Source organism: Diadema antillarum, unplaced genomic scaffold (assembly GCF_040938485.1).
Source record: "Diadema antillarum isolate AM-2024a unplaced genomic scaffold, OU_Dant_1.0 scf00000211, whole genome shotgun sequence".
Classification (NCBI taxonomy): Eukaryota; Metazoa; Echinodermata; class Echinoidea; order Diadematoida; family Diadematidae; genus Diadema; species Diadema antillarum.
In genome coordinates this window covers 509,039-530,000 of record NW_027271100.1, presented here as the reverse complement: position 1 = coordinate 530,000, position 20,962 = coordinate 509,039, and the positions used below count along the sequence as shown (strand labels likewise).

The 20,962-nt window shown below is 38.4% G+C and overlaps 1 protein-coding gene across 1 annotated transcript; it reads right to left on the bottom strand.

Annotated features, from left to right (window-relative positions):
- Positions 1-4,786: 4,786 nt before the first annotated feature.
- LOC139724303 (uncharacterized) lies at positions 4,787-17,054 on the bottom strand. Its single transcript, XM_071635446.1, has 10 exons — positions 16,890-17,054; positions 14,483-14,774; positions 13,726-13,861; positions 12,621-12,883; positions 11,771-11,917; positions 10,233-10,456; positions 9,392-9,580; positions 8,480-8,654; positions 6,284-6,453; positions 4,787-5,677 (listed from the first exon to the last, which is right to left on the bottom strand). The coding sequence occupies exons 2-10, from the start codon at positions 14,618-14,620 to the stop codon at positions 5,305-5,307; spliced, it is 1,815 nt and encodes a 604-aa protein (XP_071491547.1). The 5' UTR covers positions 14,621-14,774; positions 16,890-17,054; the 3' UTR covers positions 4,787-5,304.
- Positions 17,055-20,962: the final 3,908 nt, after the last annotated feature.

The following is a 20,962-nucleotide window of genomic DNA, read 5'->3' as shown; positions in this document are numbered from 1 at the left end:
TTTGGCATTGATATCAAATGTATGCGATGTCGTTTCTAAAGCAGCCGACACAAGACATGTAATATCTACATTGATACAAACGGCTACAGATTCGTTATTCCCGAAGTTTTATTAATCCAAAAGCGAAATAAAGTTCGTAATTCCAAGGCTTCGTTAGTATACACACCTTCTTCTCATTTTCCGTGCTCGGATTAAGGAACCATATTTCTTTTTCGGATTAACGAACCATCGGAATAACGCCACAAATACGACCAACCCATTTTCATTTTCGGATTAATGAGCATACAGGTGCAACTTAGCTGGGAATTCTTGTTTTTCGGAACAACGAACCTTCGGAATAACGCACTTTCTTTCATGTTTGGATTAATGAACCTTCTGAATAAAGAATATCCCCAGACACAAAGAGCTTTTGACTATGAGATTATTGCTTTGAGATTAATACATACCAGTATCTTCATGTTTATTTTTCTGCAGCAGCAGTAGCTGGCATCGACTTGACGCTCACCAATGCAGCTGTTCATTTGCAATTGCGTGTACGTAAGATTGTATGATATACTTTACTTGAAGAAAACATAAGGTAAGATAAAGTGATATATTAACCTGTCCTGAATGATGTCTAGGCCTCAAAAATAACAAAAATGAACATAATATCAAATAAAAATGTGTAGAAAGATAAATTATCAAATGAATATAAATAATTACTTAACCTAACTAACAAACCTTCTAACTTATTAACTAACTGCTTATAACTAACTCACTGGCTAATTAACTTATCAACTAAGTTACTCGCTAAATAAGTGAATAGATTGATACATACACAAAATAATTGATAGATAAATAGGTTTCTAAACAGACGGTATAGTCGTTATATCTTTCTTCCTTTCTTTTTCCAGTGAGCCTCGGCAACACACAATGGCAGTACATCTGAAAAGTAAATTGTACTTAACATCTTCCCACATTTTGGAAACTGGACGACTATAACTGTGGTTCAAATCTTCATCGTATAATGCTCACTTCACGAGTAACAAGTTTTTCGAAATCCCCCCTCCCCCATGTCAATGAATCGACAGTAGATGGCAGCATACCGATTCAACGAATGGGCGTCTCTCGTACCGACGCGACGGTTTGTACCCACGTCGCTTTGCCCCTAAAATGTTTGCCGTCTCCACCCGGGCGTCTCCGTAAAGACGCGAATGAGTGTGTGCCAAACACCCTATCTCCCCCCCCCCCCCCCCCCCGTCCACCTGTACAAGCATATCATGTCTTGTAAGTGTGAACTTAATACTAGTGCTTATTATTATACACAATTACATGCAGACTTTAATAGGTTTCAGTACTTTATGTGCATTTTCTGAGTTTGGTAACTATTTTTGTGTGCTAATTTGGGGAAAAAAGGGTGTTTGGCAACACACTCATGTACAATATACACTCACTAACACAATCATGTAGGCCTACTCAACTATCCCAGCTCAAACATAAATAAAATCTAGTCTGATACAGCTGCTATTTGCCTGTATCTTTAGCATGATTATAGTGACCATACTAGAGAAGAAATTTCTCATTCAAAATGTTGCATTTGTTGCGTAACGAAAAATATTTTCTTGAAGTAACAATAAAAAATCCCATATTTTCTTACTATTTTCCTTTAAATCACAAGTATCTCAAACTGACAAGAATGGACTTGACTTGTATTTTGCAATCAAGCTCTCATGCACTTATTGTTACTATTTCAAAACGCAGAGTAGAAATTTCTCTCTCATATTGAGCCCTTTTTGTTTCATTTCTTTTTTCTGGAGGCTCACACAGTCAGTTATTAATTATTGTATCTCTGTATCACATTCATTTTGTGTTTTTCTTCTTCTTTTCATTACTGTTATTTTGGTCTTGCATTGTCCTCATGTTATAGTGTTTTCTAGTTTTCTTGAATGAATAGCACCAGTGCGCTTAGAAACACCCGTATAAATGCAATTATTTTTATTATTATTATTATTAACATTATTATTATTATTATCATTATCATTATATCATTATTGAATTATAATTATCATTGTCATTAGTATTATTATTATCAATATATATATGTATATATATACATATATATATATTATATATATATATATATATATATATATATATATATATATATATATATATAATTGTTTTTGGTTGCATAATTTTCAGAAGGCTTTTAATTGCCATGGATTCTCATATTGGAAACATCTTATATTACAAGACAATAGTTTCTGTGTCTCTATCAAATTAGCAAACTTTTGTAAGTCACTTTAATCTGACTTGTGCAAACTGAATTTTGAAATTTAGAAATGCCAATTCAACACCAAGATTACCATAAGTGTATAAATCAGTCATTGCAAAATTCAGCAGGACTTGATGAGTTGATTCAAAACAAGCAGAGAAACAGACAAGATTCTCAGAGAATGGAAGCACACACGCACGCACACGCACGCACGCACATGCACGCACGCACACGCACGCACGCACACGCACCCACGCACACATGCACGCGCGCGCACACACACACACACACACACACACACACACACACACACATATCTGCTCACCAAATTACAAAACACTTACGCATAATGGCATAACCCAAAGTGTCCTCACACAATATGATGGAAGTCAAACAAGCAGAAGATAAAATGCATCAAGTGTTGTATTAATTACAGGTATACCGTATTTCAGAGTACAAAAGAATAATACATGTTTTTGTCTTAATACAAATATATTCTATGAAAAAAAAAAGTTAAAATTGACAGTCTATACTATTGAAGAACTCACATCTGTTGAAATGATATAAAAATACAACAGGGATTATATGAAATTCATTTTGCAAATATCAAGTTTCCATTAACATGTAAGTACAATTTTCATACACCAGCATTACATATCAAACAAAGTCATGTCATTCTATTTGCAGGAGCATCAAAGTAGAGTGTAGAGATATTTAGAATGAAGTATATCAATGATTGTAGCAATTGTCTTACCATCAAATTATTAGAAACACAGGCAAACTTTTTAATCATTTGAAAATGTAAATAAGCCTCTAATATGTTAGTCCAAATAGGAACTTGACAATAGTACAATGTATTTTTAATCATACAACTGTATTCTGCACTAATTTACTCCCCCTGTAATTTTTTCAACAAATCCCAAGCCTTCTGGTTCTTTATCTCATGTGAACCAACCTCACACCTAATCTGTGCCCTGACAAAAAAAAAAAGCAACAACAAATACACACACACACAACAAAAGAAACCAATGATGCAATGGCAAAATGGGAAACACTTTTCATGGGTAAACTGCAGCAAAGCACAAGTACTCAACTTTGTTGATACAAACTCATCGGACCTTATTTCATTTAAACACCTAGGAATCATTGCAATTTTCACAGCAGCAGTTGTTTAATAATCAGTTGTCTCGTGACTGATGCTGTTGGGGCTTGACATTTTTAATTGTTGCTTTTGAATCTGTCATTATTGTAATTCCAAAAATGGACTGCATAAGCTAGTTACATATCTAAATCACTTACTTGAGTCACTCCTATGGCCATGTTCGGCAAGTCAAAGAAAGTAATACGAAATTCAATGATACAAGCTTTACAGACTCTACTAAAAGCTCCTCCCAGCATTACAGATCAGAAAACGAAACAAAACAGAGCGAAATTTAACAATCAGGGTTAACGGTGAAAGGTACCCCACAAAAATATACAAACATAACAGTTTGTAAAGAGAGATAAAAAAAGAAAATATTCAAATGTCTTGTACATTCTTTTAATGATGTAATAACTGCATATACATTTATTTTTCATGAACATGGTTCATAAACATGGTTCAGTTCATCCAAGAAATGGATTTGTATACATACATAGCAACACCACATTTCAGGCCTTCATAATGTCTTTCTCCTATCATTTACGAGCCAGAGCTCAATTTGGATAAAACATTTGGAAGAAATACTATACATTCCATATATTTTGCAATTTTCAACAATGTTCATATATTTTTGTGATTCCACTGGTTTTGCAAAATTAACTCAAAAATTACTACAAAATACTGCCTTCATGACATACATGTATATGCCTTCATATCATATCCAATGTGGGAAATCACAAAACTTTCTTATGAAAAAGGATAATATTCTCTTTTTTCTCAAACTGTCATTGTGGCTCTCAATCACATATGCAACTACTCACAAAATGCTATAATACACGAATCATGCAAAATTATGCAATCTATGCAAATCTATGTAAATCTATGCAAATCTTATGGCATATACAGAAGTCAGACTGACAGTAATATTGCCATGCCTTGAATTTATTGCACATTTGTAAGAAACAAAACTCATAAACATGTTAAAAAGAAAAAAAAATGTAAAGTAAGCTTTCAAATCACTTACATACTTTCTGTAACACTCTCCTTAATAAAAAAGAAAACAAAATAATGCTCTAATTGTTCAAATTTTCTTGGAGTAGGCTTTTGTTCCTCTTCTGACAATGGGAATTCCTTTTCTTTCTTACATTGCACGCAAGCAGAAAATTTGGTTGTCAATCTTTGTGTTGCAATGAAGGTATTGCATGCAAATATCTGAAAGACAGTATTAGAGCTCACACACACACACACACACACACACACACACACACACACACACACACACACACACACACACACACACACACACACACACACACACACACACACACACAAGAGTGTTTGCAAAGATCAACCCAGTGATTTTTTGATGAGTTCAACAGTTTTGGCTTGTGTGAAATCAATTTTGGGAATCAAGGCATATCTAACAAGAGACAGACTCTTACATTGTTTGCAATTTTTGTTAATTTCTGTTTTTTATGCTACGCAAAATCAGCTCTTTGATATTTTGTGTATTGGTGTTGCAAATTCACACCTTAGGTATTCAAGTTGAGTTGCACTGTCGACTCCATATTCTTCTAGCACCATCTCAGTTGTGCCGATAAAAATGAATTGATTCTAGTGTGAAATGATGTGGGTACTTCATTTTTGTTGATGCTATATTTCTTTCATTACATCCAAGCTGTGTCATCAAACACTGGACTGACTGTGGTTTGTAATGTCACAAGTCTTTCATCCTTGTCAAAGGCAATACATTAAAGACACTTGAATGTCAATGTCCATTGGCTCTTACACCAACCGGGGAAAATTCCTGGAAGTTCGAAGTCAAGAGAAAAAATTTGGGTGGTCAATTTTGTCTCTTATTTGGTCTCATCACAGCTCACATTCCAAGGTACAGGTACTGGTACACATCTTACTGCTCAGTCACAGCTTGTGTTTTTGATCCATCAGTCGCCTCTGGTGCATCTGGCAACTTTGGCGGGGCAGATGCCATTGTCGGGGCTCCAGCTGTCTTGGGGGCGACGAACGGTGCCATCTTGCCGGCCGCGCATTCCACCTCGGCGCGGAACTCGTCGGTGGCCGTGTAGAGCAGGCCGAGGACGGTGTCCAGCTTGGTCAGGTCCGGCCGGTGACCGTCAAAGGTGAACTGCATCGGGTGGATGCCTTCCCTGCGGAGCGCCCTGACCATCTGACCCTCGGCGTGCTGGCTGTGGAGGAAGGAGATGAATACCAGCTTCACATCGGCGTACACCTCATCACGGTACTTCTTGAAGAGAGGGAGGAACCTGGGAAGAAAACATTCCAAACACACGGAAATACAGGTCAGAATGAGTGAAATTATTTCATAATGACAGAAGGTCTTCTTAAAGAGCCAGCAAACAAACAAAACGATGAAATGATCAAAAGCTGTAAGACAGAAAACTTGTGAAACATGTTGCTGCTGACAGTGTCCATGCGAAAAGTCCCACAAATCACAAAATTTTAACATTTCAGATATCATTCAGGATTTGAAAGTACACAGGTTGCGATTAGAAAGGGGGCTGAATTCCAGGACAGTGAGCATTTCTAACCCAGTACCAGCCATGTATGGACAAGACAACAAAAGCTTAATGTATTTTCATATCTGTTATCAGTCTTTATGCAATGATATTTCTTCTTTTTTTCTCCACTTACAAACAAATAGAAAAAATATCTTCTAAGGACTTCATAACCATAACATTTGTCTTGATGGGATGTATGTTCACAGCTTATCTCCACACCATTTTTTTTTAATTGAGGGGGGGGGGGGAGTGGGCCCATCTGCAGCAAAGTTATTTAGATAGAAAACTTGCAGATTTGGGGGGATTTGTTTTGGTCAAAATTGTAAGTGGTCCCTTGACCAAAGTCCTCACCTGAACTTGATGCTGTTGTCCTTCTCAAAGTAGTTGCATTCACAGTTCTCCTCCTCGTCTGTCACCATCACGAATGTCTTGATGATCTCCTTGCGCTCGTAGTATGGCCACAGGCTGGCCGCTGGTGCTGTGCTGCCGTCGGTCTTCAACTTCGATGCCATCTCCAGGACCTACACAAAGAAAGAGAGAGAGAGCAATCATTGAGAGATTGATTGTGAGATTTGTGCCTAAAATGTGAGGTTTCCCTTCCTTTTTTTTTTGGGGGGGGGGGGGGGGGTGAGGGGAGGGCCAATCTGCTGTTCAGCTCTTGGCTGAGTACAGTGAATGTGACATGTTTTGCACTTTGAGTCAACAGGGCAACCCTGGAGAGTGCCAAGAAAACACATGTACACTATCACTAATAAAACTACGTACACATAATAAAGGTTTATTACAGCTAAATTTGAAGAAAATGATTTTAAGTACTACATCTCATCTCTCCCATTCATCTGTAATGTAAACACACTCTAAAGCTAAGTTTGGGACAATCATCAAGTGACGTAAAACACCCTTTTGAGAGTAATCACTATTGAATTGGATGATTTTTAAACTTTACGAACTGGACCTCTGAGATAATATGATGCTAAGGACATGATTTCTTCTGCAAAACTTCAAACGAAAAGAGGAAAATACGGTGATGGATTGTGTGCTAGCCAAGTGGAGAATCATGAGGTAATCTAATCATCATCTAACTAGCATATTGTCGCTGGGGCGACAAGACCTTGTATCGACAAAATGTCAAATGATCAGGAGAGCAAAAAAAAAAAAAACCATGGCAGCTAAAGCTCTACATCAAAAGGGATCACCTTTCCTTTGACATGCCATGATGGCTTCATTTTGAGGGTAAGTCAGTTAGGATTTGGACAGGACATCACTTAACTGATCATCTGACCATTAATCTTAAAAAGTCACTTTCACCAAAATTTGAGATACAAGGTTTTGTCACCCCAGTGGCGATATATGACTAAGGCTGAGTCAGACAGCATACAGATTGTCATAACTTTCTTGTCTTTTGTCTGATTTTATTGAAACTTTGCACAATTCCATCTGTTTGATTCTTCTCCTCATTTCATTACAACAATCTTGAAATAGGGAGTCTAGTTTCTCTTCAAATATCCTCGATATTACTCATGATAGTTACAAGCAAAAACTAGAGAGCACTCTGAGAGCGCAGCCCTCGCCAAGCAGCTACTTTCCACCAATGATCTTGTTCTTCCAGAGATCAGTGATTTCCACCCATATGCAAGCATGCTGAAATTCGCCCGATTTCCCAATATAGAAACCTTTTTCACATCATAAACCCTCAGCTGCACGGCGTGCCTCACTCTAGCAGAAACTAGAGCATGCACTTTAGTGCACGTATATAGTTATGAAAACCTCAAAAATAAGTAGCTTGAACTCCCAAGTTCATTGACCCTACCATCCAAAATATCAAAAATCCTTCATAAAATCCATTAAAATATCATTGGATCACTACCAAAATTTAATCATCTGTTCCTTGTGTCATTTTCAACCTTTCCTGCAAGTTTCATTCCAATCCGTTTACAACTTTCTGAGTTATTTTGCGCACGGACAAATAAACAAATGGTAATGAAAACATAACCTCCTTCCTTGGCGGAGGTAAAAACCCCACCCACGCACACAAACTAACAAAAGCAGACACACACACATATACTGTAAAAGTGGTTTCTTTCGTAGTGGTTTTATTTTCGCGCTTTGAGGTTGAACCACGAATTTAACATCACGCGAAAATGTTTCGAACCTGCCGCTTGTTACAACGCTATTGCGCACATGCACACACGAAGATTCCGCACATTGAGTATATTGATAGTCAATACACACACAACGATACCGCGCAATGTAGGTACAAGCATGTTATAAAGTACTCGAGAGACGGGATTTCAGGTAAGCCTGCATTTAATTCTAATTTCTATTTAATAAATAAAAGAATAATTGGATTATAGTTTGGGTTTTCATGTGCAAAATAAAACAGTTTTTGCCAACTGTGAATTCACAGATTTTGCCGACCGCAAATTTAAACACACGCGAAAAAGTCGGCACTCGGCACCGATGGAAACCACGAAAGTATCTGTACGCGAAAGAAACCACTTTTACAGTAGAATAAAAATCAGCATGCAGCACCACACACCATCGTACCTCAGAGATAGTCTTAGGAAGACTTTCCGGCACGTAGTCCTTGTTGCTGAAGAAAGAGAGCTTGGCATCTGTGATGGCCGTCATGATGCCCGCAATGATGGTGCTGGTCCTGATGGCGACGTCCATGGATGGAGAGCGGTCACCGAGAATGGCCACTGGTGCCTCCAGAGACAATCTGCCCAGACAGACAGACAAACAAACAAACAAACATACAGAACATCAGCCAAGACTGTAAAACATAACTGGATCTCCATATCAAAAAAAGAAGATCAAGTGTATGCACGTGTGTTGGGTATTGCTGTCGCTTTAATCTTACGAAATTAAATCTTACATTGCCAAACTTACTGATTTACAGCAATGATAGAATGCAAGCTACATGGTAGCATCCGCTGCTCTTTACATCACCATGGACAATATGCTCGTTTAGCTCTGAATTTATGCTACAATACACTGAATCACTAAAACATAAAGAATGTGAGCAGTGTGTCAACATTTCTCTCTTGTAAGTGGCAAGATAGTAAGAGAAAATCTATTTGGTATTAGAACTCTCAGATATGGCTTTTTACTCCCCTTGCTATCGTCAGGATAGGATGTAGGAATTGAAGATACCCTGACACACTTTGCACAACCTTAAGAGTAAAAATAAAATCCAGGAGGCTCATACTGAGCAAGAGGCCAGCTTTCTCATTTCATTTAATGTTCTTCAATCTTTTCAAAAAACAAACACAAAAAAAACACACATAAAAAAACAAAACAGGAAGGGTTTGGTTGTTTGTTAGTTTGTACACATTTATCAAGATCTGTTTAAAAACACTGAATTCCTTGACACACCTAGCACAACTTTGTTTTTCTGCTTTGAAAAAAATCTAGCGAGTCCACATGAAGTAAGAGATGATTTTTTTCTCCACTCACTTCATATTCTTCAGCCTCTTCTCAGCCTCTGGGATGAGGGCCTCCAGGACGGGGCTGGAGGCATTGGTCATCTTCAGGAGCAGCATCCGCTCAAGGAGCTTCCCGGTGGGCAGCGTCACCTTCTCCCCGTGCAGGATGCGACGGCAGATCGCGAGGTCAACCTCGTCGCCGCGCAGTTCCTCGTAGTACCTGCGGATGAACATTTGAGAGTGGTGTCACATGTCTCAGTAATAGAACATGACACTGATTGGCTAATAACATGGTCACATGATAGTCACATGATACCACTTGAAGTGATATACTCCTATCATCTGGAACAAAGTGCACTTGCAAACATCAATAATGATTCAATTCAGTCAAATTAAATTCACTCCAAGTCAATTCAGATACGTTCCATTCTTTCAAGTTTCTTTATATTCAGTTCATTCAAATTAAACTCAATTCGGTACAATTCAATTCAAAGCATACTTAACTACATCAATTACAAATATAAACTGAGGTAAAGCTAACTAATCTAACACAGAGACAAATTAACTTATGAAGTTATTACATTGAAGTCTCATAAATCACATACAGTCACTGTAAAAGAGGGCATTTCTGCACAAGTAATTTTTCTTTTTTTTTTTCTTCTTTTTTTTTGCTCTTGGCCAGGTAAGATGAATTTTGCAAGTATTCAATTCTGCAAAATCAAAACACAAAATAGAATTACATTTAACAAGCAAAAATATAGTAAGCTCTTGCTTTCACACTAGATTCATGTTTTAAGAAATGTACCCAATTTTCACACTGCATAATTTCCATGTTCACTAAAATACAATTTAAAAAAAAAAGGCAAGCTCACCACAGCAGAGTATCCACTTTCTTCTCGTATTCTGCAATGCGAGCCTTGCTTTCAGGAGTCAGTGATGCTACGAACTGCTTGATGTGGGTGTACGGCACATCAGTGTTCTGGACTATCTCATTGATGTTTGCGGCACTCATGCTGGCGCACCTGGCCACCAGACTATCCTGGGGTGCCGGCTCGCCGAAGCAGTGTGGCAAAAACCAGGGGCATCCTGGGAAATCCTGTAGATGGCATTGTAAATGACAGCTGTTGTAATCATGCCTTATTGACAAGTGAAAGTAAATGACAGCTGTTGTAATCATGCCTTATTGACAAGTGAAAGTAAATGACAGCTGTTGTAATCATGCCTTATTGACAAGTGAAAGTAAATGACAGCTGTTGTAATCATGCCTTATTGACAAGTGAAAACAAAGGACATGCTGACATATAAACCAGGTCCTTACTCAATGGCCCAAATTCACGAAGGTGATGCAAATGAAACCATGGTTTAAACCATGGACAAAAACCATGGAGCGTCAAGTGTCGCACGGAATATTTGGTTACAAAATTGGTCATTTCGTCGACAAAATGACCATTTCGTTAACGAAATTATCACTTCATGGACGAAATGTTCATTTAGTTACAAAATGTTGTCATTTCGTTACAAAATAATAATTTCATCGATGAAATGACTGATTTCGTAACTAAATATATTCCATTTCCATGCGACACTTGGCGCTCCATGGTTTTTGTCCATGTTTTAAACCATGGTTTCATTTGTACCACCTTCGTGAATGCGGGCCAATGAGAGATGTACCTACTTTGTCCATTCTGTCTCTTGCATTTGTACTTTATTATATGTATTATGGCGTTAGGGTCCTAGAACCACTGACGTTTGACCTGATCAGACTTAACAGGAGACAGTCATTAGTATTATGTATTATAACATTATTGTTGTACTTTCACAATGATTACACTTGTATAATCTTCTTTATGGGGATATAAAAGGTAGTTAAGGATGGCTCAAGTACTTGCTTACGTTTGTTTGTTTGTTTGTAACAGAAACAGGTAAGTTAGTGCATTATCTTTAAAGCTTTGCTAATATAACTTCATATTATTGTACACTTACAATACATGTATGCAGTCTTAAAGTATATATCTGTGCATCAAGATACACTGGTAATTGAATACAGGATGAAGAGCACAAGTGTTACACGAATATGTCATATAAATTAGGAAACTGTCCAGATGTGAATTTGTGATTAAGATCGATATTTCTACTCATAAAATCATAATGTGCTGGGCTACAATGTGCATAACATGTCAAAATTAGATGGTGACAGATAAATTTCATTAAAACACTTTCTCTTTCTTTCCCCACATACATTTGCATGCAAAGTGTGACACACATAATGTCAGACCACATGATATAAAAAACAAACAAACAAACAAACAAACAAACAAACAAACCACATAACAACAACATGCAACCAGTTTGAGTTAATAAGAGGAGAAATGGAAACAGACATTTGTTTGGGTATTCAGTCTCGACTCACCTTCTTTGGATTCAGATGACAGATGTCGGCAATCTTCTTCCAGGGCTCCTTGGGGAAACGCAGAGCATAGAACTCCAGCTCTGAGGCAGAGAGACCGCGCACCCAGCGCTGGATGTGGCGGCTCAGAGCCCCACTCACAGACCCAAGCTGCATTATATATGGGAAAAAAACAAACAAACCTGTTGAAGACGAGCTGAGTTTGCTATAACAAGCATTTCCCACAGACACCAGCCCAACTATACTGGGGACTAGTCTTCAAAGAGTTATCTACACCTGTTGGCCAGAAAGTGATAGTATGGATGAAATCATCTCTCCTGGATCATTACCTCAAGAATACTGATGCTACTCCACATAGCAGTTTTGGCTCAGGCCATGACAGCTCTCCATAGGTGAATGACCTCAAATCTTGAAATTGATGTATTACACACCAAACTCAAATTTTCCTCTATTTCTGTACTTATATTGGTAAATTAAATAGAATGCTTCCTTCATGTCCCCTGAAATGTCATCTGATACTGGATATGCAATATTTTCTCTTACTTTATATTTTAGAGAGCCAGAAGTGGGCCAGAAGTTACCTCTATTAACTGCAGCAATGCAGTGAGACAGCGGGACAGACAATATTCCCTACAATTCAGAACTTAGGTTGGTATAATCTTCCTTTTTTTTTTTTAATATGACTTCCATTTCTTGCTTCTAGTAAACTGACATGGAGATGACAAAGCATCATGACAATGGAGAAAAAAATCAACAAAAACAAAACAAAAGTTGTAGTTTGCATACTAAAGAGTAAAATTCTCAGCAAACTAAAGTCATTGGCTGATGGCAGACAATTTCTAGGTCATCTCACCTTGGGCCTTGTCTTGTTGAGGTTGTCAATGTCTGACTTGACCTTTGACATCTTCTTGGGCTTGACCTTCCCCTTGTCCTGGATCAGGATCTGGAGCTGACGCAGGCGTCGCTCCTTCTCACGGACCTGACGGCCGGCATCGAGCATCATGAGGGCCTTGAGCACCTCTGCCAGGGTGAAGTGGTCCGACTCTGCCAGCAGAGACTGGGCCAGGGTGTGGTCCTTGCGGGCCCACGCAGCCGCCAGGGCTCGCACCTTAGAACCTTCATCACGGAAAAGGAAACCAAACACAAAATACAGTTATAAAATAAACTAACATTTCAACAGTCTACATGTATATGCCAACACAAGAAAGCAAGAAGACGGTATGCAGTTTTCAAACTACATACAAGTGAGCAAATTGAATGCCTTTTTAATTGTCAGAGACATTTCATTCATCGAGGGGTTTCTGCCAGATTCACAAGCTGGCAATTATCAATTCCAAGTCTGTGCATTTAGATGAAGCTAAAAATGGGGGCAGCTGTCATTTAGTTTAGGATATTTTAAGTATTTCCAACACTGTAATTTAATCTTTAATCTCAAACATCAATAAAAATTGCTTATTTACTCATCCAGCACAAAGGAGTTACTGCAGAGCGGACATCAAGAGGGCGACAAAAAAAGAAACTGTTATGGTCTCATTAAGAAGACCATACATTGTACCTGTGATATTTGTTTAAATGTAAAAATAATTATTTTCTATTCAGAAAGGAAAAAAAATCTGCTGCCATCTTGTGCTGATACAAGCCACTTTCACATGGAATTACCATATGAGCAAGCTAGCTGATTTTCATTGCTTTCTATTACCGGGGTACTGAGTATACAAATATATATAGATTTTCTTTTTCCTTGTTCTAGCAAAGGTGTTTTGATTTGAAATCAGATTATGACCCCAAAGCTTTCAAATTTAGGACTGATGTCTTAAAAGTGTTCTGGAGCACTGTACAGGACAAACCACAGGTCCCTCTTACCAACCCCTCTTCACCCCCATCCCTCCCCATCCCTCCCCACCCCTCCCCTTTCAACCTTTGGACTTGACCTTTGTGACCATCAGCTGATGCCTCACCTTGGGGGATGTCCACACCACTTTTTAAGAGAACCTGCAGAGAGGCGAGGTAGGTATTCCTGTTTGTCTCCTGCGTGGCCAGGTGCTGGTCAAAGGTTGAATCCTTGACGGTGAACAGGAGGTGGGGAGACCTCTCCTACACGATAAAAAAAAAAAGGAGTATATCACATATTAGGAAAGTAGGTAAATTTTTGTTTTAAATCACATCATCTTCAAAATCCAAATTCGTTCATGTGATGTGAATGCTCATTGAGTTGGTTGTATGCTTCCAACTGGAAATTTGAAAGTAAAAAAAAACAAACATTAAAGTGATGAAAGTCTGGGATACATCATGTCAGAAATTCTAATACCTGGTATCAAGAATTTTTTCCTATTTTTTTAGAAACCTTTCTTTACAAAATATATTTTTCTCAGAAACAATCGTGCGCTGTTGTTAAGAATGAACTACGTATACATACAAAACATTCAAGGCAATGTAAGAAAATGCAAGGATTACAGTCACTTCTGAATGCTAGAGGTATAAATAGTTTTGAGCTTTTAATAGGCTATTGTTGTTTCAAAGACCATCTTTTGATAAAATTTGGAAGCCATACAGGAGGGGGCATACATATACCTGTGTGATTCAAAAAGGGTATATTTGGCAAAACATTGCTGGTCAACCCAAATTATGCTCTGTGTCTACTGTGGTTCACAACAATTTGCAAATAGACTAGAATTACCACTTATATCCCACGCTTCACTGAGGCCTAACACTCACCATTTCCTCTGGAGTAGCAGTAGTAGTAACATCCGAAGCAGATACTGCTGCAGCTGCCTGCCGGCTGTTGCCACGGCCATAGCCACGCCTTCCTCGACCCCTCCCACCACGTCCACGTCCACGCCCACGTCCTGGCATTGTTGTTATTGTTTGTTTGTAAAAATTGCACTTGCTTCAAGAGATTTTACACTGTTATCTCATCGGATAACTTGGTTTGAGGAGCTGCTCTGGATTTACTCTCACCCTTCTTTTGGCTCAGGTTCTGAATGGCTGCAGATCCCGAGTGTCAAAGCTGTGGAAGAAAAATGATTGAGGCACAGAGAAACCTGATATTACTTTAATTATTAGCAAAATCCTTAGTTTTCAAGATGCTGACATAGCTTGCAGTTTTGTACTGTGGCAGGTCTAGCATTAGCCAAAATGCACTTGCAAGTATAAAGTGCAAAAAAATTACAAACAAAAGTCACCATAGCAAAAAAAAGCGGGGAGCATGGACACAAAAGTCAATAAGCCAGTTCGCAGATAGCTCATGTGCACATGGGTACAAATGACATTTCATTTTGCTTAGTTGGTTAGGCACTTCACTCAATTCAAAGCGACATAATACAGCAGCTTGCCCAACATAGCAATGTATGGAACTCGTATTCTAACAAAGAATGAACCTGTGTAGATGACGTGACCAGAATGGTTCGTCAACCAACACTTTGGGAAGCATTTATTTCATTGTGCTGTTTTGAATACATTAACAAACTTTTTTCTGTTAACATTGCCAATTACCAGGCTTGCTGTCAGGTGGATGTACTGGCAGGCACCATTTATAAGGACTCCATGAATAATCATAGCATTACAGATGTTTATATCAATGAAATTAACCCGTTGAGGACGGTTTGATTTTGCTGCAACACGCATTTACCATAGACGCTTGCCTGAGTATACTCGGGACTCGTCCTCAACGGGTTAAAAACCAACCTGCCACTCGGTACAAATGACCTTTTTCTGCTCATGCTCAAACTGGAACCCCGAACTGACTTATAAATAAAAACAAATCTTGTGAACATTAGGAGTTTGATTCAATGATTTGAGAGATTTTGTAATATATTTCCCAGGCCCTTTTTGTCCCTATTCATGTGAAGTTCCCTCCTTCCCCTCTCTCTCTCTCTCTCTCTCTATCTCTCTCTCTCTCTCTCTCTCTCTCTATATATATATATATATATATATATATATGTATGGGCCGTGACGCGAGAAAAGGGCCCTTAGCGCCGCTGCGCGCAAACGCCAGAAAACGGCGCAGAAGTTTAACAAAGCAATATGCGCAAAAAAGATCAACTAGCTAACTACGCGGAAATGCATAGACGCATCAAAAAGTGACAGGATTTGGACAAAACATGCTTTTTTGAATGTTGTAACTGGAGCATTTAGGAATGGAATTTCAGACATAGGTTTGCATATCCAAATACGTCAAAGTTTCTTCTACAATATGGAGGTGAAAACTCATTTTCGGTATATAATGCCCTAAGGGCCCTTTTCTCGCGTCACGGCCCATATATACATATATATATATATATATATATATATATATATATATATATATTCTTTTTTTATACACTCAACAAACTCCAAAGGTACAACTGGTACTTTATACACATGGCAAACCTCATGTAGGCCCTATTGATTGGTTTGGGTCAAGTGCTCACATGTTCATGGGATATTTCCCTTAAATGAGTTCAACTCGGTCGACTGCAGGTAAACTCGAATGCACATTTTGCTCAATTATGCTAAACACCGTACACACAAACCGACTATTCCATAAATCGTAATATGCCACAGTACATTGGAAGTGTCACAGCCATAGCTTTACTGTGACAACTTCGCTGCTGGGGCTAAAGATCCCCCCCCCCCCCCCCCCCACACACACACACCTTTTTCTTTTTCTTCTTGTGGAAAAAATGTTTTAAAAAAAGGGGGAATTAGGAGAGGTAGGGTTGGACAGAAATTACTCGCACTCCCTTAATTCCCTTCCCCATCGCCTTGAAAACATTCCGTATGATATTCCCGGTGAATTCCCTGTGTCTGTGCTGTACTGCAATTCCTTAGCATAACGGGAAGCTTCTACACAAACGAACAGCTTTGGAAGCAGAAAGAAATCTTACTCGGATTTGGTTTAGTTAAAGAATCCTAGCCCAAACAGTCTCGACTCATATCCAGCCAACAAGCTTGTGCCGCTATGCTGCGCCGGGCAGTCGGCCAAGCTCCCGGCCTTTCGGGACCTCGGAACCGAACGAGAGCTCGCCTGTCTTGAGGCGGAAACGTCACGGTGTAGAATGAACAGTATAGTGGAGTGGTGCTGACCAAAAAGGGTAAAAAAAAAAACGGCAAAAAGGGTAAATTGATTGTATTTATTGCTTACCTTCCGAGCTAGCCGTAGACTGCTTCTTCTCAGCGACGGTGAATGAGAAGTGTACGCTACCTTCACATTCTGCCCCAATTTATTCTGGTTTGCCTCTTGCACCATCATTACACTCACTGTACCCTGCACGCTGATTGAAAGTACACGTAAAACGCCCCAACAAGATCGACTTGCAGGTTGATGTTGCAACACTTGTTGACATTTTGATGAGCTTTGTAGTCTAACAAAATCAGACCCATTGATTTCTTGTCAACGATTCACGCTTAGATCCATTACAATTACATGTACATCCATCTGTATGGATCGAATGAATGAATAAAGAAGAACAGTAGTGGAATAATTAATGTCTCGAGTCGAAGGAGATATACAGTAGAATAGAGAAGATAGCTACCTTGTACACCATGGGACATCTTTTTTCTCCTGCATTATAAATCACAACGGGAAAAACAACTATATTTTTCTTCTTTTTTTTCCAATGGATTATGGAATGGATGTGGGAAGTTTATGGCTCAATATTTATTTTGTGTTGTGGTAATGTTTAACATCTTATTTTTTAACTCATCTAGGCCAGGTACGTGTTTTAACCTGCCATTCGATTTGAATGAAAAGGTGGACCTGTTTTTTTTTTTTTTTTTTTTTTAATAGGCCTATGTTTTACTCACAATTGAACTTTAACCTAATTTCGAAGTCCCTAGTGATTAACAAACTTACTATGTTCAATCATTTCTGTAGGATTACCGTCTTAAGATGCCAGAATATTTACGCGAAAATATTACCAGAGAAAAGTGACAATACGTGTTTGTATAGGTATGTGGTACTTGTAACTGTGAGCTATATAGGGCTTCCATGCAGTGCAACGTTCTTGATAACTCTTCTAAAATTTTGAGAATTATAGAAAACGCCATCTGTGATAAAGACTACTAGTATTTTGTTTCACGTTCGGTTTTTCCTGATGCAACGCAGAGCAACTCGCTCTTCATACCTACTAATTATTGTCGTTTTGAGTGTCTGTCGGCACAGAAAACCCTATCAACGCTGTCCAAAGTCCCTGCTTCTGGCGCAGAAAGGGTTAAATAGAAGCCTTATAAAAAAAAAAAAGAGAGGAATATTCTCGATCAATCACTCAACAAAGAACTATTACAATCGGTCGAGATGGCGCACTGATGTGGCAACCGCGTTTTCTCGATATCTCACGTATAGGGCCCAGGTGCCTGTAAATAGCCTATATAGGGCCTTAATGGAAGAATTTTAGATAAAAAATTTGCAGTATTTTCGGTGTCGGCCTACTTTTTCTCATGTTCAGTTTTTGATCCTCCATCAATCATCTTACTTGGTATATATTAGTTGAGTCCCTCAGTACATTCCTCCTGACTATTTCGTGTTGAAATTAATATGGTGTAATTAATTTATTTCAGTTAGTGTCTCAAATTCATCCTCCGCCCACGTAATATCAATGAACTTCAGGCAAGAGAACCTCAGTAACTGGTTGAACACTTCCAAAATGTATACCGATACAATTCAACAAGATCATCAGTAAACTACAATCCACTATTCACAAAGTGAGACATGCATGAATTAAGAAGTAAAATCTTTAGACTTTTGTTGAAGTCTTGGCATGTGATTTTAATTCAGTCCCTAATTCAGCCGAATTAATAATCAACTTTATCAGGTACAAAATCTGTTATGCCTCTATAATAGCATGAGGCAAAACACTGTGTCCCACAGACATGGAGGGCCCATGTGTGTGAGAGTCACAACTCATGCAGGTATAAGATCTCGCTTCATTCATTCATCCAAAAGATCAGGGTGTTTATCCCGGTGAAGTACTAGTGGTCCCGCCTCACATCCAATCGGACCCCATTGTCATGGAAAACCAGCTTATAGCATAGCTGAATATGGCTTTCCAGCCATCTTCTCAGCCGAAAAATGAAAAAAAAAATCGAGTCTCGACCAACATGTGTGACAGAAATATGATCACAGCAGAATGATCATACTGCGACACAATAAAGTAATCAAGCAAAAATTAGCGATAAGGATGATAAATTACACACACACACACACACACATATAATATATATGTATTATATATAATATATATATATATATATATATATATATATATATATATATATACATACATAGTATAATAGAAAATGCAGAACATTGAAGCATTCTGGCCTCAAGCTACATATACAGTGATATAGAATAACGGACTTTCAACATTATTGATTTGATTAAAAAAGTCTCCATACAATCATAAAAATACTATCACGACACTATATGGGGCTGTATCATAGACGTACCAAAAGATGTTTGACCCGGGCTGACTAAGGTCCGTGACAATGATACGAATTTGAACGACAAAAACAGTGAATTTGCACTTACCATGCATGACATTCCTATATGAATCGCTATGCCAAAGATATGAATTTCTGTGACTTTATGCAGGGCTCGACACTAACGGTGGCCCGGTGGCCCGGGGCCACCAAAAATGTACATCGGGCCACCAAAATTTCAAAAATGATGAATCCAAAACTGATATGACCTATTAAAACGAATATTGTTGGTAATAGCAATTTGAAGAAATTGGACCTATAGTGAATGCAATACGCTTCTACGGTGACAAAATGATTTTGAAATTTTTGAAACTGAATGAAAAGGTGATGGAATTTTTGCCGGAAAACGAAGAGAATAGATGCAGTAAAAGCATTATTATCCCCAAATCGAATTGATAGTTGTCAGGTACATAACAAATTCAAACAACAGATCACCTAGTACTCCTTCGTTTTTGCAGCTACATATATTTTGCCGTTTGATGAAATGGTTTCTCTTCAATGCTTGATATTTATGTTTAAATGTCGATCTCTTCAATATACATTTTTGTCTGATATGTTTGTGGAAAATTCTTCCATCCATCGTTAATACTCGCGAGAAACCTCATCCATCAGCCATATGCAAGAACACAAACTACCTTAAATTCATTCAAAATAGTCTTTTAAAGAGTGGACTAAGTTGGCCCATAATACATGTATAATCAATTCCACTACACTGTCTCGATTCAAAATTTTGTGTGAAAGACACCTTTTCGACAGATTGAAATTAGGTACATGAATGTAGAAAACGAGATGATATTTATGAGGAAGCCATGTGTGAAGTGTGTATGCGTGTGTGTGTAAGCGTGTGTGTGTGAGTGTGTGTGTGTGTTGTGTTGTGTATAGGGGAGGTGGTATACGTGTACTTGTCTGCATTTAATAATTGTACATAATAATACGTTATATTCCATGTAAATATGTTACACCATGCCATATATAATGTATTGTGTAAAGGGGCCCCGACCACAAGCTGTGCTTCACTAGGGTCCCAAACCTATCATTCTGAATTTTTGCAGTTATGTCTTTCATTTTTGTCATGTTTGATTTGGTCTGAATAAACTAAACTGAACTATAGCTCTTATAAAATAACGGACTACCATAAGTATTCTTGATAGGCTATAGGCCTAAATAAAAAGTCTCCATAATGTATCACCACGCATTATGATACAGTACACGGTTGAAGCTGGTTAAAGATCTCGCTTACCCCTCATAAAGGCCTTAGGCTTGTATTACACTTGCTGACCTAATTCAAAATAACGATGAATTTGTTCCCCCAAAAGGACGAATTTGATAATAACATTCCTACAATAACTCGCTAAGCGGCAGACATGAATTTCACCGACTGATTAGATCTATTGAGCAATTTGAATCATTTGATCTACTAGTATAAAGTGGAATTTGAAGAACAATGTGACGAAATTGATCACAGAATTTGAATACAGTATACACACGGTAATCCTCTCTGGACGAAATTATATACATGTACGTTGAAAATCGATGAGGGTTGAATTGCAAGAAAGTGACGGGAATGAGCGGGAAAAGGGGAAAGCTCGCGCATCGGCAGATAGGGACGGGGAGGCTCGGGGGGGGGGGGGGGGGGGGGGGCTAGCTTGAGGCTGGACAATTCGACCACAGAATAATATGACCCTAGACAATACGACCCGAATCCGTGTCAGCTCGACCGGGTCTCACATATTGCGT